The sequence below is a fragment of the Lepidochelys kempii genome, chromosome 6, assembly GCF_965140285.1.
Source record: "Lepidochelys kempii isolate rLepKem1 chromosome 6, rLepKem1.hap1, whole genome shotgun sequence".
Lineage (NCBI taxonomy): Eukaryota > Metazoa > Chordata > Testudines > Cheloniidae > Lepidochelys > Lepidochelys kempii.
Window position 1 is genome coordinate 5,598,923 of NC_136385.1, and position 21,990 is coordinate 5,620,912.

Consider the following 21,990-nt stretch of genomic DNA (forward strand, 5'->3'; position numbering starts at 1 on the left):
AGGCTGCCATGCTGAGTGAGATGAAGGAAGGGTAGATGTGATAACTATTCAGTACATTTCATTCAGAGCTGCAAAAGGAAACCTCAGGTTGCACTAGAGATGAGTGAAGAGCAGTAGGTGACCAGAGGCAATGGGTCTCAATGACATTACCATTTCAGCCAGGGGAATTAAGGCTCTGCCTCCTGTAGCCAGTGATTTTAGTTTATTGTTCATTTATTGTGTGATATTATAATTTATTAACATGTTATGTCATACATAATCATTGTATGCTAAACAGAGTTAAGTTGTAAGATTATAGAAGTATCAGATTGATCAGTATGTAGAGGGAATAATCATGTATTAGGTCTCTACGTAAGTAAGGCTGAAACGCAAGGCCTACAGCCTGAGGCCTGTAAGATATTAGCTTAGCCATACTAGGCCATAGAGTTAAGAAATGCTGATATGTGTGCCACTGGTATGCTACAAAAGATGCTTTGGCATATACATGGTTTGCCCAGTCATCACCTCAAAGGGGGTATGATCTGTGGTGGCAGTAGTGGGAGTTCCCCTAGTTTAAAATCCCTCCTGGCCAGAGGAAAAATCCTTTCACCTGTAAAGGGTTAAGAAACTAAAGATAACCTTGCTGACACCTGACCAAAATGACCAATGAGGAGACAAGATACTTTCAAAAGCTGGGAGGAGGGAGAAAAACAAAGGGTCTGTGTCTGTCTGTGTGATGCTTTTGCCAGGGATAGAACAGGAATGGAGTCTTAGAACTTAGTAAGTAATCTAGCTAGGTATGTGTTAGATTATGATTTCTTGAAATGGCTGAGAAAATAGCTGTGCTGAATACAATGAATATTCCTGTCTGTGTGTCTTTTTTGTAACTTAAGGTTTTGCCTAGAGGGATTCTCTATGTTTTGAATCTAATTACCCTGTAAGGTATTTACCATCCTGATTTTACAGAGGTGATTCTTTTTTACTTCTATTAAAAGTCTTCTTGTAAGGAAACTGAATGCTTTTTCATTGTTCTAAGATACAAGAGTTTGGGTCTGTGGTCACCTATGCAAATTGGTGAGGATTTTTACCAAACCTTCCCCAGGAAGTGGGGTGCAAGGGTTGGGAGGATTTTGGGGGGAAAGACATTTCCAAACTACGTTTTCTCAGGAACCCAGATAAAGTTTGGTGGTGGCAGTGGAAGTCCAAGGGCAAAGGGTAAAATAGTTTGTACCTTGGGGAAGTTTTAGCCTAAACTGGTAAAAGTCAGCTTAGGAGGTTTTCATGCAGGTCCCCACATCTGTACCCTAGAGTTCAGAGCGGGGAAGGAACCTTGACACATGGTTTGCCCAGTCATCACCTCAAAGGGGGTATGATCTGTGGTGGCAGTAGTGGGAGTTCCCCGAGTGCCATTAAAATGAATGGAATCAGGGTATTCCAACTGCATCCATTGGCATCTACCAGTTTCCGCAGCATTAGCTTGATGGTGTGATTTGTTCTTTCTAGAATCCCTGAGGATTGACGTCTATATGGAATGAGCAATTTTGTTGCACTCCGAACAACATCTCTGGAACACTCGTGGTTAGCAAAAGCATCTATATATTTAGTCACTAATGGCTGCACATTTGCCTTTCCCTTTGCAATGTTTTTCCTTGGGGGATAAAAAACTGCACCGGGCCTGTTGGCTTTAGGCTATCATTATGGGTCCGCCTTCTCCACCCCCTGCTAGAGACTCTAAATCTGAAGCAAGTAGCAGAGGTGACTTTCCCTCTGTTAAGCTTGAAATTGTAGCCACCAGAGCTGAACCCACGATGGTGTAATACCACATTACAAAATTCACTTTAAACAAAATACAAGGCTACACTCCCCATTCCCAAACCCCTTGCCAGGGTTACATTTTCCATGTACCCAGTTCTCACGGAAACAGAACGTTGATAGAACAGGCCTCTCCCAGACCCTCCCACTAGAGGAAATTGCAGCAGCTCCTTCTCTCACTTGCCAGTCAAGTGGTACGAAGCAAGTTTTTCAGTACATGGGCCAAGCTCATCCTTGGCAGCAACTTATAAACAATCAATGAATGTCACTTACTTGGCCTAGCATCAGAATTCACCCTGTGGTACATTAACAGAGATACGGTGGCACTATGGCAGAAACAAGAGACATACGTATTAACACCTAGTCCAGTGGATGCCACCCCTTGCACCCATCCCACGGTAACCTTGGTTGAATTTTGAGACAACCCACAAGAAATGAACAAGAGTCCACTTTTCAAAACAAAGTTCCCCTATTTTCACAATCATATTGTTTGGGTCAGAAGACCTACCTCTGCGAGAACAATTGTGAATAGCACAATCATTTCCCACTGATTGGGAATTACAAAACTAAGAAAGCAAAGTGGAACCAGTACTTGTCTTTGTTTTGTCAGTTTTGTTTTGACTCAGTTCCCCCCCCCACACACACACACACACTTTTTTTGTTTAGCTTATTTTCCACTCAAGTTATAAGCATCAAGCCTTTTGAACCTCAGCAATGGGGTTTCTTGGATGTTACCAACATATGTTAACTATTCACAGATTTGCTTTTCCATGCTCACCTGAAGCTTGCTCTCACTATTGGGAGAGAGGAGGGAAAATTTAGATCAATAATGAGACTGCACCTCTGACCCGAACTTTGCACTCTGACCTCAGATGAACCAAAGACTGAGCCATGACTCTAGCCTGCAACCACCCACCTACCAACAGACTGCCTGCTCTTTTGCTATTCTCCTTTCTCTGATTTTTGCATTTGATGGGGGAAATGGACAAATCTCCAGCTGTATACGTAAACAGTGTTTTGGTTGCAATATCATTAACATTCCAAAAATTAATTTAAAAAATGTAACTTAATATTTTCCTGTACACTTGGGTTAATAAAGTGAAGGGGCCCATCTTGTATGGTTACTGAATGGTTAATCATGACAGCATTAAGGAAACCTAAGATGAAGCGCTAGCCATGGGATGCAAAAGTAACATCTAAATAACATGACAGATCCGGTCTCCTGCTGTATTATCTCCTTCCCAGCCACAGAAGATTCAGCCTGCTCTAAGGCCACTGGCCTAGCACATGGCCCTGACAACCTGAATCATTTAGCAGGCCTTAGAGTCTAAACAGTTCTTCAAGACTGTCAAATGCTTTGCCATGCAGAACAAGGCAATAGCTGCTGGAATCGAGGATTCTGAGTCTAGACTAAAGTGGAAATTACCTTTACCTAGCAAGCCTGAAAAACTTCTGCCAGGAAAAACAGTTTTAAATGGTCCTTCTGCTCCAGGCAGAGTTGGGGTGGGGGGCAACATTGCACAGAAAAGATATCCCTTTGAGGAGCTCCCCTCACCCAAGCACTGAGAAGCCAGGTTTATTAGCCTGATGGCAATGTGTTTACATCACACTGAAATCTGACCTCCTAGCCAAGCCCACAGTCAATGCCAGGGGATGGTAGGAGTTTCTACAGATATGTAGAAAATCATTTTTTTTTAAGTATGCTAAAAACTGACTTACCTAGGGACCACTACAACTGATAGAGAACATGGGAAAAATGGATGCAAAGGACAAGAGGAGCCTAAGGGTATGTCTACATTGCAATAAGCGCCCAGGCTGAAGCTCTGGCTCAAGCTTACCTCCCACTCCGCTGCTATCTACACTGAAATTGCTCTAACCCAGGGCTTGGACCCAAGGTCCCAGGACCCTGCAGGGCTTCAGGGCCTGAGCATGAGTCAAGATGGGACCCAAGGTCTGAACCCTATTGCTTTGCTATGTGAACACAGCTCTCCTCATCTTGTGTCCTGAGAGTCTGCCAGAAAAACCCCACAATTCCAAGGGCTGACTTCCTTTGTCCTCTCTATCCCAACAATCTTCCATTCAAAATGGAAACCACCCCTCCCAGAGTGCAGCAGCTGCTCAGTTAGTCTGCATTAACCCATTACCATATGAGCACCGAGCTGCAAGTACAACTCTGGAGACCCTCCTGGGTTTGCCATGGAGACCGAACCGAGCAAACCTTTTGCAAAGCGAGCTCCTTCTTGATCACAGGAGCACAGCCAAATTTTGGTGAATCTCTGGTACGAGACCAGTAAAACTGTGGATTTCGGCAAAAGCACCAGAAATGGCCATGCATACCAGCAGATAGCTAAAAAGCTGGCAGCTTTGCAGATTTTACAGACAGATGACCAGTTCAGGGAGCATAGTAAGAGACTGAAGAGTGAGTACCAGAAGGTCAGGGACCAGAACCATGCCCATGCCTTGGGCAACTTGCCAATGTCATGCCCATTATAGGAGGAGTTTGACTGGGTGCTGGGCACTGTGCCCAGCACAGAGCCAACTGTGGTGCTCATCAACTAGAATGATGCCTTGCTGTCACCTGAATCTAGCTTGGGGACTGATGGGAGCCAGCAGAAGACTCTGAGCAAGGAGCACGAATGCCAATTTCCTGACACAGGAGTGAAAGCACAGGCAAAACAAGTTCTTCTAAAGCAGGGGTTTTCAAACTTTGGGTCATGGCTCATCAGAGTAAGCTGCTGGAGGGCCGCAAGATGCTTTGTTTACCTGAGTGTCTGCAGGCATGGCCGCTCACAGCAGCTCCCAGTGGCTGCAGTTTGCCGTTCCCAACCAATGGGAGCTGCGGGAAGTGGTGCAGGCTGGGTCAGTGAACCACAGCCACTGAGAGTTGTGAGCTGCTGTGCTTGCAGACACTCAGGTAAACAAACCATCTCATAGCCTGCCAACGGCTTACCCAGACGAGCCATGACCCAAAGTTTGAAAACCCCTGTTCTAAAGGTCCCTCCTTCACGTTGCTGGCTCTAGTAGTTGGGAATGCACAGACAAGAAAAACTGCTCCAGAGGCTGTGTTGATGGGCTGTTCAAACTTCCTATAATGTGCAGGGTGAGCTGTAAAGTTCTCCCCACAGTGCACCATAGTCAAAATGCTAGAGAAGCCACATTTCAGGAGGAAGCTAGGGACTCCTCAATACAGTGGTTTTGACTCAGGGCTGCGTGCTGCAGTCTGGATGCCAGACCTCCAGGTTCAAGCCCAGGTTAGAAAAGTCTTAATTGTGATGAAGCTCCTTCTCTCCGTGCTTCTGGTTAGCAGTAGTCTGAGAATTCTATCCCTTTCCAGGGAAAAACCTGCAACTCCCAGTTCTAGTGCTCACCTCAGTGGCTCACTATAGTTCTCAGGGGCATGCTTCAGTCTGTTTTAGCCACTCTCATCATCGGCCAGTAAGGGAGGTGGGAAGAAGCAACCCTCCCTCGCGCAGTGTCTGTTGTCCCACAGTCTCCATGATTGACTGGGGAGGGGGAAGATAGAGCCTGGGCCCACCCTCTACTCCAGGCTCCGGCCCAGAGACCCTAATAGTAGGAGCTATTGGTAGCTGACTTTTTAACAACAACAGGACAGGTACAATTCCATGGGCCACTTCCCCACAGCAGCCCCCCATTCCTCAATATCTCCTTTACCCTTACCTCAAGGCCTCCTTCCTTGTGCCTGATAGTGTTTGCACTGCCCAGTTTCTCCAGCAGCGTGGCTTCCTCTGACAGCTTCTGACATGCCTCCCTAACTGACTAACTGGGAGGCTCTTAACTAGTTCCAGCCTGCCCTTGATTGGCTTCAGGTGTCCCAATCAACCTAGCTGTCTCCACTGCTTTCTAGAAGGATCTTAATTGGCCTCAGGTGTCTTATTTGACCTGGAGCGACTGCCATTTGGTTACCATGGTAACAGGGATTTGTTTAGCCTGGGGCTAATATACCTGTTTCTCATTACTTTCCTATAGCCATCTGGCCTTGCCCCATCATATTAAAAACCCATTAAAAACCAGTGCAGATGCTCAAGCCTAGAATTCTCTAACATGGGTCAGCTGACTAGAGTCCCACTAACCCTGGGCTTACACTGCAGTTTAAACAGACCCTAATGGGTACACCCTCACTGCTTCACTGGGGAGCAAGGGGTGGATAGGGCAAGGGTGTAGCTCCTTACATGCCCTGGCTCATTTTCCTGTCTGATATAGCATACACTGCTTCCTAGCAGGCCTGTGACTCTAGGCTGGGAGTACATGTAGAGTACATGGGATTACATGGGAGTATATGGCAAAGTGGGTCAATTCTAGTACTTGAAGGAGAACAAAAATAGTCACTATGGGGACCTGACAGGACCAACTCAGTCGGAGCTCCGAAAACATCACATTGGCATTGGAATGGCTGAAAGAGTGATTCCCAAAATGGGGATTGGAGATACCTGTGCTGTTCATCCAAGCAGATCTGTCCTTCTGGGATCTGTAAAAAAGAATAGAATGGATCATTTCCCAAGGTAACTTCTAAAGTATTTATTAAATATCAGGCACTGGATGGAGGTGAAGGCGATATCTCCTGTATCCTTATGGCTGTAGCTGTAACATAATGGGTGATTAATGTACATCTTAATTTTAACACCAGTTACTGGGAGCGGGACTTACTCTGCCCTGTTCCAGCAGTAAGGAAAGTAGTCCAGTGGGTATGGCACTAACTTGGGACACCTGGGTTCAATTCTATGCTCTGCAGAGAATTCAATTTTCTCAGACTTTCTGTGTGACCTTTGGCAAGTCACTTAATCTCTCTGGGTACATCTATGCTCCAATTTAAGCACCTGCGGCTGGCCCATGCCAGCTGACTTGGGCTCATAGGGCTCAGGCTAGAGGGCTCTTTAATTGCATAATAGACCTTTGCTGGAGGCTAAGCTCTGGGACCCTGCAAGGGGTGAAGGTCCCAGAGATGAGGCTCCAGCCCAAACTCAAAAAGCTATACCACAATTAAACAGCTCCTTAGCCTGAGCCCCTGCTAGCCCAAGTTGGCCGACATGGGCCAGCCCCGGGTGCTTAACTGCAGTGTGGACATATCCTCTGTGTCACCAGTCCCCATCTGTAAAATGGAGGTAACAGCACTGCTCTGCCTCACAGGGGTGTGTGAGAATAAATCTGTTAAAGATTGTAAGGCACTCAGATAATGTGATTCTGGGGACCATATAAATATCATAGATCAACAGTAAATTTCAATAGAATATTTAATTTCTATGTGAACAGTCACTTCAGATGTTCATTGGATAATGGCATAGAGAGAGCACTTATAAAGTTTACAGACAACACCAAGCTGGGAGGCGTTGTAAGCACTTTGAAGGACAGGATTAGAACTCAAAATGATCTGGACAAACTGGAGAAATGGTCTGAGGTAAATAAGATGAAATTTAATAAGGACAAATGCTAAGTACTCCACTTAGGAAGGAACAATCAATTGCACAAATGCAACATGGGAAATGACTGCCTAGGAAAAAGTACTGCAGAAAAGGATCTGGGGGATACAGTGGATCACAAACTAAATAGGGGTCAAAAATGTAACACTATTGCAAAAAAAGCAAATATCATTCTGGGATGTATTAGCAAGAGTGTTGTAAGCAAGACACAAGAAGTAATTCTTCCGCTCTACTCCACACTGATAAGGCCTCACCTCAACTGGAGTACTGTGTCCAGTTCTGGGCACCACACTTCAGGAAAGATGTAGGCAAATTGGAGAAAGTCCAAAGAAAAGCAACAAAAATGACTGAAGGTCTAGAAAACATGAGCTGTGAGGGAAGATTGAAAGAACTGGGTTTGTTTAGTCTGGAGAAGAGAAAACTGACAGGGGGAGGACATTATAAGTCTTGAAGTACGTAAAACGTTGTTATAAAGAGGAGTGTGATAAATTGTTCACCTTAACAGTTGAGGACAGGATAAGAAGCAATGGGTTTAAACTGGAGTAAGGGAGATTTAGGGTAGACATTAGGAAAAAATTCCTAACTATCAGGGTAGCTAAGCATTAGAACAAATTACCTAGGGATGTTGTGGCAGCTCCGTCACTGGGGGGTTTTAAGAATAGGTTCAACAAACACCTGTCAGTCACAGTCTAGATAATACTTAGGCCTGCCTCAGTGTAGGGGACTGGACTAGATGACCTGTCCAGTGTAGTAGGGAGAGATGTAGAGCACTGGGCCTGGTGCAAGACTTGAGGCCTGAACCAGGGGCTGTGAACCAAAGACAGGCCATGTATTAAAGCAGATGTTTACAAGCTCACTGTCCGAGGCATGAACTTAGCAAGGGTACTGCTAGTGTTGCTAAAACAGAGGCACTGCTAAGAAGCAACAGATGCTGGGTACGTATGTGAACGTACTCCAGAAGATTAGCCCAGTGACATCCTGAGCTTGAACAAGAGAAAAGGGTCTGACAGAAGTGATGAATAGGGATTCTTTTTACCCAAGACTTCTGGAGCAAGGTACAAGGGGAAGTAAGAACCAGGTGTCATGAAACACATAAAATGGTACATAAGTTGTTTGTCTCGGTCTATAAATGTTGGGGTACCTCACTTTAGCCCTTTGTGCAGCTGAGGGGACAGAAGAAATTCCCGCTGCTGACTAAGTCATTCCTTGCCACTGGGCACTCATTTTAGTGTACCGGTAGCACCATTAGGACACTAGGACTGTGCCTTGAGGGCAATAAACCTGGCTGAGTGCCTTTTTCACTGAACTGTGCCTGTGGTCGTTCTCTGTGAGTAACAAACATTGAGGTCTGTTGAATTAGGAGGGTGCACTATCTGCTTGTGTTAATAACACTGGAGTTCCACAAACAGAAGCTCTGAGCAGCGGTAACAACCTGGCAGCAGTAACAACATTGTTCATCAACATTCTTAACAACTTTGTGGTCCTTCCCAGGCCTATGTTTCTATGATTTTGTCTCTCATCCAATAGGACGGTACTATACCTGGGGCAGGAGGAATGCTGTGCTTTTCGAACACCATATTGTGTTGAGGTGAGGCTAAATGGGGCACAACCAGGTGGTAACACAGTAATAGATGTAGGCCAAATTCTGCTCTCATTTACACTAGAGTAAATCCAGAGCAACTCTAATGGCTTCAAGTGAATAAGATTTAATTTGCATAAATGAGAGCAGAATTTGGCTTACTTAGTTTTCTATTCCGTATAGGGGAAGTTCTCATTAGAGCCCTTGTACTACACTGACCAGAGCCCTTTACAGAAAGTTTGCATATTTTGTTTTGTGCACAGCTTTAAGGGCTGGTTCTCAGGTCCAGTCAGGTTAAATATATTCATTTCAACCAGCTCCCTAAAAATTGCCCTGTATAACAGGGATCCTCATGAGGCATACTGCAGTCTTTGTGCCTCAACTCCAACCCCCTACCCAACCTGTTAGAGCAGCCCCATGAGGCCATGGACAGAGGGATGTAATTTAGATCAGGCCTGAGGCTGCTGTAATTTATTTCAGAGACTGGCCTGCCAGCCAACTGGCCACAGGACTGGGGAAAGTAGAGGTGGGCCACAGCCGACTTTGCTCACTCCTTCCCCCAGCTGTGCCAGCCGTATCTCCCTTACCAGAAAGGGCTGAAGGCACTCTGGGGATTGTGTGCCCAGTGCTGAGAGATGAATCATTCTATGTGACCCTCTGCTGAAGCTGGGAGCTGCCCTGACTAAGTCTATGAAGACTCACTCTGCTTCCCTCAGCCAAGGACAGTTACCTTAGGGTCAGAGGCACAAAATGTGGGGAGAAATATTCTACAACTGAGAATGGAGAAGAGCAGGGGACTGACAATGCTCTACCCATATTTTTCTCAGCATTTGAGAACAATAAAAGATCCATCTTCACTGCCACAGTACGAGGCAACAGTGGACAGTTACAGAGCTGGGGGAAAGTCATTCAGAATCATTGCTGAACTTTGGGAGATCGAATGTCTCTGGTTTTAGACAGATTTTACACTAAAACTAGGTTTTCCTCGTCTATATTTCCATTCTCACTCCATAGATACAGGGGACACACCTGGCAAGGGGAGAAACAAAGTCCCTCCCCTGACCTCACCATCAGCTGAAGCATCGCTGAACAGTATACATAGGCATAACTGTAATTACCTAAATATAGTCAGAACACCTGACAAACCCCACCCAGAAGATAATCGCACACACAAGAGTAACTTGGCTAGAATCAAGCCATTTCCATACAGGCAGCTCCACAACGAACCTCCAACAGCAGCACAAAGAAGTTTACAGCTCTAGTGTTAGAGCTGGCTGAAGAATAAACAATTCCTGTGAACATTTTCAAAATTTCAGACACTTTTTGTTATGCTGGATTTTTTAAATTGACTTATTTGTCACTTTTTACACACTTTTCTACAGAAACTCTCTTTAGAAAACGGTAGATTTCACAAATGGCATTTTTTAATTTCAAACTGACAATTTTTCAGTTTTAAAATATCCCACTAAACTTTGCTTGAGCTGACCAATCTATGTTGTAATGAAAAGAATCCAAGCAAAGGAAACAAAAAAGTTTCACAGAGTTAGAGAAATGTGGGACTGCGAAGGTCCTCAAGAGGTCAAAGTCCAGGCCCCTGAACTATGACATGAGAATGTAAACCTAGATTATCTCTGATGGGTGTTTGTCCAACCTGCTCTTAAAAATCTCCGGTGATGGGGATTCCACAACCTCTCTTGGAAGCCTATTCCAGAGCTTAACTGTGCTTCGAGTTAAAAAGTTTTTTCTAAGGCTACATCTCCACTACCGCAGTAAGTCGACCTAAGGCACGCAACTCCAGCTACATGAATAACACAGTCGGAGTTGACCTACCTTAGGCCAACTACCTGCGGTGTCTACACCGTGCGGGGTCGATGGGAGACACTCTCCCATTGACTTACCTTACTCTTCTTGTCCAGGGTAGAGCACTGGGGTTGACTGGAGAGCAATCTGTTGTCGATTTCGCGGGTCTTCACTAGACCCACCAAATTGACCATCAGTGCATCGACCTCCACTCTGTCGATCTCAGCTGTAGTGTAGATGTAGCATAACATCCGACCTAAATCTCCCTTATGGTGGATTAAGCCCATTACTTCTTGTCCTATCTTTAATAGACAAGGGGAGCAATTGATCACTGTCCTCTTTATAACAGCTCTTAACACATTTGAAGACTTTTATTAGGATACTCCCTCTGTCTTCTTTTTTAAAGACTAGACATGCCCAGTTTTTTATCCTTTCCTCATAGGTCATGTTTTCTAAACCTTTTATCATTTTTGTTGTCCTCATCTGGACTCTCTCCAGTTTGTCCACATGTTTTTGAAAGTGCACACCCAGAACTGGACACAGCTGAGGCCTCAGCAGTGCTAAGTAGAGCTGGACTATTACTGCTTTGACTTACATATGACACGCCTGTTAATACACCCCAGAATGTTAGCTTTTTCACAATTGGAGCACATTGTTGACTCATTCAATTTGTGATCCACTATAACCCCCACATCCTTTCCAGAAGTACTACCGCCTAGCCAGTTGTTTCCCATTTTGTAATTGTGCATTTGATTTTTCCTCCCTAAGTACTATGCACTTGTCTTTATTGAATTTCATCTCATTGATTTCGGACCAATTCTCTAATTTGTCCAGGTTGTTTTCGATTCTAATCATGTCCTCCAAAGTGCTTGCAACCCCTCCCCTGGAGTCATCCTCACATTGTATAAGCATAGGTCTGGACCCAAGACTGATCACCGGTGCCCAACTAGCTACACTCTCTTAGTAAACCCTTGATAGCAACTCTGAGTAAGGTCTTTTAACCAGTTGTGCACCCACCTAATGGTAATTTCATCTAGATCACATTTCCCTAGTTGGCTTATGAGTCTGTCATGTGAGACTGTGTCAAAAGCCTTACTAAAATCAAGATATTTCATCTCTACTGCTTCCCCCTACCCAGTAGGTCAGTAACCCTATCAAAGAACGAAGTTAGGTTGGATTGGCATGATTTTTCTTTATAGAACATTTTCAAAACATTGAGAGTTTAGACAGATCTATCAGCCATCCTGCAACTCATGAGCTTGGCACGCAGCTCCCATGATTTGGACCTGCAGGAGCAATGCATGCAGAAGGACAATGAACATTTCTAGAGGTAATGCAGAATTTGGGATTTTGAATGACTCAGATTTGTCTGTATTAGAAAAAGTGAATGAACCTATCTTCAAATCAGAACCTCTTCCCCACACAGGCCAAGGCATTACATACTTTTCCTGAACCCACAAGCACATTTTACCTCTTGCACCTGGGTTTCAGTGAAGCGGTACCAGCAATCATTTTCAACTGACTTTATTTCGACCATGTACTGATCACCCTGAATTCCCCCAGAATGGTGACACACCACAAAGAGCTCATAGACGGTGTCCTAAAAGAAAATTATGACAAAGTTCAGTGGTCAATAATCTTGTATTTGCACTGCAAGCGGACTGTCAGTGCTCATAAATCATGAAGTCCTAGAAGAAACTCACAATAAAGTTCAGATCACCCATCTTTTTAGTTATGCCGTAAACAAATTTTCAAAGATCTAGTCCACAGAACTAACTGCAGCCACAGGCGCTGACTTTCAAAAGTGCCGGGGAGGGCTTGATCCCCAGCTCTGCCCCAGGCCATCCCCACTCCACCCCTTCCCTCAAGGCCACACCTCCACCCCACTTCTTCCTGCCCCCGCTCTACCTCCACCCTGCCTCTTCCCACGCAGTTCCACCCCCTTCCCTGAGTACACCGCATCCTCACTCCTCCCCTCTTCCCCCCAGAGCCACCCAAATGCTGCAAAACAGCTGATCCCGGTGGTCAGGAGGTACAGGGAGGGAGAGGGAGGCACTGATCCACGGGGCCCACTGGTGGGCAGGAAGCACTGGGGGGTAGAGGAGGGGGGCTGCCAGTAGCCGCTCAGCACCCACAAATTTTTCCCCATGGAGTCAGCACCTATGACGGCAGCTGCTTTCAAGAGAACTCTACTTCTAACCAGATGCCATTTCTGTCATTTTAAGTACAAGCATTCTTTAAATATCTGAGCTGGTTTAAATAGCTAAGGGCTTGTCAACACTACCTGCCAGATCAGCAGGCAGCAATTGATCCAGAGGGGGTTGATTTATCACTTCTACTCTAGATGCGATAAATTGACCGCCGAGCGCTCCGTCGACTCTGGTACTCCACCAGAACGAGAAGCGCAAGCGGAGTGGATGGGAGAGTGTCAACTGCTGACTTACCACAGTGAAGACACCGTGGTAAGTAGATCTAAGTACGTCGACTTCAGCTACACTATTCACGTAGCTGAAGTTGTGGTATCTTAGATCGACCCCGTGCGGTAATGTAGACAAGCCCTAAGAAACCAAAATATTGAATTTCAATATGAGAGAGAGAGAGAGAGAGAGAGAGAGTTGATAAAATTGGTGCTACCATCTTAAGAATGTAAAGACTGCCATTAGTTGGTGTTGCACAAATGTAGTCACATAAAAAACTATTTTACATCTATCTCTATTGTTTTAAACAAATCCATTAAATCTGTACTTATTTTTGATTATTTGAAGGGAAAATAGGGTTTGCATCATGATGATGTTCAGGAATTGAGCCCTACATTATTGTATCAGATAGATGGCCAGTGAGCATCACATGCACATTTGAGCTTCTCTTTCCAAGGAGAAATGCCCTAAGAAATCAATTCTTTTTTGTCAAAGGCCAAATTCCTTAGTCAAGGTCCAGATTCCAGAGAAAATAATACAAACATAACAATAATGATAATAATAATAAGTACATAAAAAGATTTTGGGTCCATTCAAAAACATCTGACAATCCAGATTTGGCCTGCAGTCTGCCTATTGACTACCCCTGCCCTAAGCCCTGACCCTACTGTTCCCCAAAGGCGACTGATGGACGAAGCCGCTAGGAATGTGAAGCAGGAGGAGATGGCCATCAGACCCTGCCTGAAGATGGAAATGATAAGTACTGCTCCCAGAGTTCAGAAGGGGGCAGATGTCAGGCTAGGGGTGTCCAGCAGGGTTAATGGATTTCTCCAATTGGCAAATTTCCTTGCTTCAGGTTCACAAAACATCAAACCTCAAGACCAGGCTGAGTCCAACATATTCAAAGTTCATACTATAGCTTGGCACACTGGTAGAGCTGAACTCTATGACATGTGACAGATGTGTAGTCAAATTGCTTAATGCACTACTGGAAGGCTATACAGATACTATGGTAATAACAAGTACGGTGTAAAAACCTATACAGAATAGAATATATGAGTTTCTCTTTCCCCAAAGGCCAAAAGGACAGTTATTACCATCTTTAATACCACATGACTATACCAGCCAATATTCCTAAATTTGAAATCAGGAAGTTGCTGGCATGCTCTCCTTTCCTTTTTTTTTTTTTTAGATCGGTTAGGTAAAACAGAGGATAAAAATAATGAAAGCTCAGTAGGAAGTCCATGTACTTACAAGCTGCTTTTCTGTTTTCAGTGTCCGTGAGGGGGACTCAGAGACCTCAACATTAATGTCACCCGGATCTCTCTTCAAATGGATGACCAAAATCTGGGGTAGAGTTTCAAAACAGGAGCACTGAAAGAGAGAGCAGTGCAGGATACTATATCATTTTGGCCATGAGTAATGAGATACACGTTTATAAAAACCTTTGCCTTCTGTTTAGGCTTGCCTTTTACATTTTAGCAGCTCAGCCCAACTCTGTTTGGGCCCATCTGTTGTATTATTTGGCCCTGCAAATTTTCTTTAATTGTGAGCTCAACTGAGAAAAGTGACCTATTTGATGGGAAATGGTGCTAAAGAGACAGTCTTTGAATTATATACATAGGCCTCTTTATTTGGACTAACTCAGTCTGTGTTAAGACCATGCCTAGCAAACGAGAACAGTGTGAGACCAGAAATCAATGAACCAAAATTGTTGTGTTGGAAATTAGCCCTAACTGGTGGACAAAATAATGAGAGGAAGGGCTCTTCCAGACAGTACTTCCCTTCTGCGGTCCTCAGAAGGGGACTTTGGAAGGAAAAGCTGCTTACCACAACACTGTCTGATTGAGAGATGGGAGAAGGGGAAGGAGTGAACTTCACCATGATGCTGCCACCCCCACAGTGTCCTGCGGCCCCAGACCTTCTTCATCCTGATCCTCTGAGATGTCCTGACCAAACTGGGCCAGAGAGAAGGAGCCAGATAACACCACCACCTCCATATAAACACACCCACCACCTAGGATGTGAGACTGTGACACACACACCCACACCCCTCCTTATGTCTTCTTTTCCTTTCCCACCTATTTCTTCTCCTTCCTACCCCCTCCCCTCCTTTTCCTTCTGTTGAAGGAGAGTCTGGCTTAGCTGACCAAGGCTGTATATATTACAACACTGCTGTGAGTCTCTTATGAGAAAGGTTTCAGAGTAGCAGCCGTGTTAGTCTGTATTCGCAAAAAGAAAAGGAGGACTTGTGGCACCTTTGAGACTAACCAATTTATTTGAGCATGAGCTTTCGTGAGCTACAGCTCACTTCATCGGATGCATACCGTGGAAACTGCAGCAGACTTTATATATACACAGAGAATATGAAAAAATACCTCCTCTATTTCCAGCAGGACAGTGGGGTGGGAGGAGGTATTGTTTCATATTCTCTGTGTGTATATAAAGTCTGCTGCAGTTTCCACGGTATGCATCCGATGAAGTGAGCTGTAGCTCACGAAAGCTCATGCTCAAATAAATTGGTTAGTCTCTAAGGTGCCACAAGTCCTCCTTTTCTTCTTATGAGAAAGGCAACTAAATGCAATGCGCTAAATAGCCTTATGCTGGTACAAGATTGCCAGGTCTCAGAGTAGCTGATAAGACCATGTGCTGTGCCTGTGTTTCTCCACAGTGAGGCTGCAAGCAGCGCCACTGATGCGGGGGTGGGGGTGGCAAAGGGCAGCTGCCCCGGGGCCCGACAATTTAAAAGGGCCTGGGTCCTTTTAAATCACCACTGGAGCCCCAGGTCGCACGGTCCAGGCTGGGCAGGCTGAGGGAAACTAGCCACCAGCCCCGCCCCTTCTGCCTGAGGCCCTGCCCCTTCAGGGGCCCAGAGTCGCCCCCCACCCCCCCGCGCACACCTTGCCTAGGGGCCGGCAAGTATGTCGGCCGCCCTGTTTGCAATTGAGCATCATCCCTGAGACAGAAGCTATGTTTTCTATCTTGCTGTTCTTTTCTTTCCCCTTTGTGTGTATTTATCTTGTTTTGTCTTCCAGGAAACGGGACTTTAACAACAACAGCAACGCCAGCTTCAGTCCATCTCACCTAACTTCTCTGTTCCCTAAAGGCCAGACGGCCCCTTATTACCATCTTTAATACCATCTAAGAGACTGTCAGACAAGGGGGACTTCCTTCTAAACACCCTCTCCAGCCAAAGGGAAAGGGAATGAGGGATGATGTTAAAATGAAAGCCTTACTTAATACTTTTCATTTCATATACTTTAACTGTCTTTGTTTCCTTCTTTTTCTGTACCTTTAATACAAGTTTAAATGATGTGTTTGCTACGGTGCTCAGCAAGCAGAGGGCTCTGGACAGGGCCGGCCTTACGGAGGACTGGGCTGGGCCACCGCCCCGGATGCCACGCTCGGGGAGGTAGGGTGGGGGGTGCCAGGCAGGTACCTCCCACCAACCTGACCTGCCGACAGTCAGTGGGGCTTAGAGGCAGGCATGGTGGCACCTGGAGAGGGTGGATAAACTGTGTTGCAGGAGGGCAGCTGGACCAATCAGGTAACTCCTCCGAAGCAGTGGGGGAGGAAAGTCTCCACTACCATCTGCAGCCTCCCCACTCCTGCTCCTCCCACCCCCACCAACAGAGCAGCCCCTGACCAAGCTACCTGGGACCGGGAGCCGGCCTCCTGTCTGCTGCACAGAGCAGGCAGTGTGGGGTGTCCCCTCCCCCCACCCATGTACCTGGTCTCCGCTGAGCTGGGGTGGGGGTCAGGGGCAGCTTGGGACCTACTGGTTCTGCTGTTCAGGCCTCTGAATGCTCTGCTTAAAGAGACAGCGCGCTGACCCAATCGCTCAGGCACACACACACTCCCCCGCCCCAACACACAGACTCTCGCACTCTCGCTCACACACTCCCTGCAACACACGCATACTCTCTAACACAGACACTACCCCAACACACACAGACACTCTCACACACACATTGCCCCCAACTCTCTCTCTCTCACACACACACACACTGCCCCCTACACTCTCACACACCCAGTCCCCCAACACACGCACACACGGCCCCAACACACTCTCTCTCACACACATGCACACCCCCAAGACACAAACACTCCCCCAACACACACAATCTTTCTGTCTCACTCACTCACACACACACCCTTCCTGAAACATATGCACACTCCCCCAACACACACACAACTCTCACTTAGGGTTGCCAACCCTCCCGGTTTCGCCGGGAGTCTCCCGGAATCAGGCCCTATCTCTCGAAGGCTACTGAAGCCAAACTGGGAGATTTTGTGTAAAGTAAAAAGACTTACACATGTTCTTAACTTTAAGCATCTCGTAAAGTTAATAGGATGCTTCGTGTGGTTAAAGTTAAGCAGGTGTGTTATTAGTAACCATGTTTATTGCAGCAGTGACTAAGGGCCCATCAAGAATGGGGCCTCATTGTGCTAGGCACTGCAAAACACAGGAGTAGACAACCCAAATGGACAAAACAGACACCAAGAGGGGGAAAGGGCATATAAAACACCAGCAGAGTCAACAATGTCACAACAGCAAATGGCATCTTAGTTCCATGATTTTTTTTAGGAGATGGAGGATGGTTTTAGTTAAGAGGGAAAGAGCCAATCAGCACAGGGTAGAGACGGTCTCCCACTCTGCTCATCTTCTTGTCTGTAGGCAGAGTGTGAAGGCTTCCTAACCATAACCAGCTAATCTGCTGTTGTAGATCACCACAATTCCTAATGAATGCCAGGACACTTTCCTTACCACAGAGTAAACTGTTGGAGCCGGAGTGCACTTGTGAACACAGAAGGTGAGATTCAGGTCAGGCTTCTCCAGCCTCATCAGATAGCTACCTCCATGGGAAGTGGTGGACTGGACCATATTCACCTGGTATGGCTAGGAAAAGAGTGACTAATTAATAGTATTTCCACCAATTCAGAGAGGTAAACAGAGAAGCACATCTTTTGTCCATCTCCCGTGAGCGCCTTCCCAGTAACAGCCAAAGTTGTTTCCAACTTCTACTGCCCTGGAAGACCCACCTCTAACTGCTATAAATAATAACACCTCAAACCTAAGCGCACAGGGATTTCCCAGTCTGTCTCAGACCGGGACCTCCCACAAGGGAGACTCTTGGGGAGATGGGATCTATACACAAATGATCTTTGCTTTCTTATGCTCTAAAAAACCTCTCGCATTTACACTTCCAGAGAAGATAGATGAGTTACCTGACGAAACTCTTCTTTGTCCTTAATGATTTTATTCATCAGAAGCTGGAAACATTCCACCACCTCTAGCTGGTGCACTGTACACACACAAATCAGCATGATCAGCACGTAATTGCAGTGGCTGGTTCCTCTGTTCTGTGCAGGCTGAGAAGAGCTGCTACCCCTTGGGGCACTATCCTCTGCACATTTCCATCTCTCCTGGTTCCCTCAGAGAGGCCTCATTGTTAAGATTGTGGATGTCTCCAGTGACGTCTCCAGAACTCTTATGCACAGCCAGAACTATCAGCCTGAAAACCTCTCTGGCAGCTGTCCAAACATACTATTTCCAGTCTCTTTTTTTAAACCTGAAACACTGCAGCTTTAAAGTACCATTTAAAACACCCAGAGGAGGATTCACCATCATGCTGCCCTATTCCACTTTAGTAATCCCTGGTTCAGTGCCTCCCAGAGCACACTTGGTGCCTCTGAGCAGAGATGCATGCTGGGCATCAAGATCTGCAAAGGCCTAGGTCTGTGGAGAGCATTCACTGTGAAGGAGGGACAGCAGCAGGCAGTGGGGAGGGGAGGGAATCAAGGAGAAGAATTGGGATTTCGGAGCTTTTTTATTTGCCTGATGAAGCTTCCTGGGTTCATGGAGAGGCAGGGGATTTGATGCTTCTTGGGGGTACCCAGGGTTGTGAGGCACTGCGTTACCACCTGTCCTTAGCATGAGGAGGCCTTGTAGGTTTGCCAACTTTCTAATCACACAAACCGAACATGCTTGTCCTGACCCCTGCCCCACCTCTTCCCTGAGGCCCCACCCCTTCTCTGAGGCCCCACCGCCCTTCACTGCATCCCTCCTCCCTCACTTTCACCAGGCTGGAGCAGGGGGTTGGGGTGTGAAAGGGGGCTTAGGGCTGGGGACGAGGGGTTCAGAGGGCGGAGGGGGGTGCGGGGTGCAGGAGGGGGCTCAGGGCTGGGACAGGGGGTTGGGATGCAGGGGGCACGAGGCTCTGGCTGGAGGTGCAGGCTCTGGTGTGGGGCCAGGGATGAGGGGTTTGGGATGTGGGAGGGGGCTAAGGGTAAGGCAGAGGGTTGGGGTGTGGGGGTGTGAGGGCTCTGGCTAGAGGTGAGGGCTCTGGGATGGGGCTTGGGATGAGGGGTTTGGGGAGTGGGAGGGGGCTCAGGGCTGGGGTGTGGGAGGGGGTGAGGGCTTTGGCTGCAGGTGTAGGCTCTGGGGTGGGGCCAGAGATGAGGAGTCTGGGGTGCAGGCAGGCGGCCCCGGGGCTGGGGCAGACTGAAGATGCCTGCCCAACTCTTTCCCTGCTGGCAGCAGCAAGCTCCGGGGCCGGGAGAGAGGCCCATGGCAGCTGGGGTGACCAGGTGTCTGGTTGTCGACTGGAACACCCAGTTGAAAAGAGACCCTGGCAGCTCCGGTCAGCAGCACCGACCGGGCTGTTAAAGGTGCGGTCAGCGGTGCTGTGGAGCCAAGGCAGGTTACTCCCTACCTGTTCTGGCCCCACACTGTGCCCCAGAAGTGGCCAGCCAGTCCGGCTCCTACCGGTGGGGGCCACAGGCTCCATGCGTTGCCCCTGCCTGAGCACCAGCTCCGCACACCCACTGGCCGGTTTGGGCGGGAGGGGGTACCTGCAGGCGAGAACAGCGCACGCTGCAGAGCCTCCTGTCTGATCCCCCACCTTCCCCTCCAAACCCAGAGTCCCCTCCTGCACCCCGACCCCCTGCCCCAACCAAGAGCCCTCACCCCTTCCCACACCCCAACTCCCCCTGCTCCAGAGTCTCCTCCCACACCCTGAACCCCTCATCCCTGTCCTCACCCCAGAGCCCGCACCCCTCCTACATCTCAACCCCCTGCCCCAGCCCAGAGCCCACTCCCACACCCTGAACCCCTCACCCCAGCCCCACCCCAGGAACCTCACCCCCTCCTGCACCCCAACCCGCTCCCTCAACCCACAGCCCTCTCCTGCACTCCAAATCCCTCACCCCCATCCCCCAGCCTGGAGCCCCCTCCTGTACCCCCTCTTCCCCAGCCCCACCCCAGAGCCTGCAACCCCAGCTGGAGCCCTCTTCCCCTCCTGCACTCCAACTCCCTGCCTCAGCCCGGAGCCCCCTCCCACACCCTTAACCCCTCATTCTTGTCCCCACCCTGGAGCCCACACCACCATTTAAAGCCCTCACCCTCTCCTGCACCCCAACCTCCTGCCCCAGCCCAGCGAAAGTGAGTGAGGGTGGGGGAGAGCGAGCCACTGAGGGAGGGGAGATGTAGTGGGCGGGGCCTGGAAGGGGCGGGGCTAGGGTGTCCGGTTTTACAACAATAGAAAGTTGGCAACCCTCGTGGCAGCCCTGCATACCCCACCTTGCTCCCCTCCCCAGTTCCTGCCCACCCCCTACCTCTCTCCTCTCCAGGCCCCTGCTGTGTGGCCCTTTATACTGTGCAGCCATGCAGCCTAGAGGGAACTTAGCTGGCAATCCTTAGGCCCTGTCTGTGCCCTCCAGGGGTCAGCTTTCCGACAACTCCAGACACAGGCAGCGCAAGCTCCCCTCTCATTCTACGCAGGTTCCGCTGTCCTCACGGAGGCTAGTGATAAAAACATTCCAACTCCTCCGAGCGTCCCCCAGCACTGCCAGTCCCTTATTCACAGGCCACTCACAGAACTACTAGACCCACGTTCCCAAAGGAACACTACACCACGCAGGACTAGTTACACCTTAGAATCCTAGAATCCTAGAATGTCGGGGTCGGAAGGGACCTCAGGAAGTCACCTAGTCCAACCCCCTGCTCGAAGCAGGACCGATCCCCAACTAAATCAGCTCAGCTTAGCACACAGCACTTACATTTGTTTATAGAGAAAGCCATGTAAGTTTCTTTAACAAGATATACAAAGGAAAGCAAGTAGAAATATTTTAAACAAAGGGTTACAAATAAAATAAAATCATAACACACCTACTCGAGCCTAAGCTAAGATATTATGTCATAAGAGCAAAAGCTCACCCAACAGCCTCCCAGTATATTACATCCAAGCTTGGCTGCGCTTTTTCATTCATTAAGCGAACCCACTGTCAGCTTATTTCCTAGGTGAAGGATACCATGTGTCTTCTTGCATTCCCCTGATATACAAACTAATTTTTTGATCTTAGTCATAAACTGGACACCCTCCTGCTGCGTGTTTCTTCCTGTCGATTTTGTGATCTCATGGACTTTCCAGTCTTGATTAGGTGGTGATTCCATATGTAAATAGACTTCTATTGTAGGACACACAATGCACCATGGTCAGCCAGAGAGATCAGTGTCCCCTATTTCTTGTCAGAACAGAACCTGTTTATCACTTTCTGGTGACCTGTCTTACATACATTTTCAGAATAGGCACATAACTCCTTACATATTATACGTACATACACTTTGCAAAGACTATGATGATCCGTGTGACACAGGCTTTCAGTAATCACCTAACATGACTCTCTCTGGCAATCTAGTACGAAGATATCAGATCCAGGGTATTGTTGTAACCCTTATGCACCCTTGTGCCCTCTGCCAGTTGGTACCAAAAGGTCCCTGGGTGACAGGGAGCTAATATGGAACCAAAACAGAGTACTTGGGGTGGCTCACAACTAAGAGAAGTATCATGGCAGCGGGGCCAAGAAAGGGGTGAGTAAAGGAGAAGAAACTTCAGGAGGAGTCAAACAAATATCCAGACTTCGGGGATATTTTCAAAACTGACCCACAAGTGCTTCTGATGTTCAC

The 21,990-nt window shown here is 47.4% G+C and overlaps 1 protein-coding gene across 8 annotated transcripts in view; it reads right to left on the reverse strand.

Annotated features, from left to right (window-relative positions):
- LOC140912362 (uncharacterized) overlaps window positions 1-21,990 on the reverse strand; it is a 103,641-nt gene that overhangs the window by 74,744 nt on the left and 6,907 nt on the right. For all 8 annotated transcript variants that reach the window (XR_012159277.2, XR_013635892.1, XR_012159278.2 and 5 more), the window contains exons 5-10: window positions 18,252-18,328; window positions 17,791-17,922; window positions 14,277-14,396; window positions 12,077-12,205; window positions 6,240-6,277; window positions 2,065-2,117 (exon numbers count right to left, since the gene is read on the reverse strand). Coding sequence is in view for 5 of the 8 variants with exons in the window: in XM_073346629.2 (XP_073202730.2) it covers window positions 2,065-2,117; window positions 6,240-6,277; window positions 12,077-12,205; window positions 14,277-14,396; window positions 17,791-17,922; window positions 18,252-18,328 (549 nt within the window). In the remaining 3 variants the exon portion in view is untranslated. The remainder of the gene's footprint in view (window positions 1-2,064; window positions 2,118-6,239; window positions 6,278-12,076; window positions 12,206-14,276; window positions 14,397-17,790; window positions 17,923-18,251; window positions 18,329-21,990) is intronic.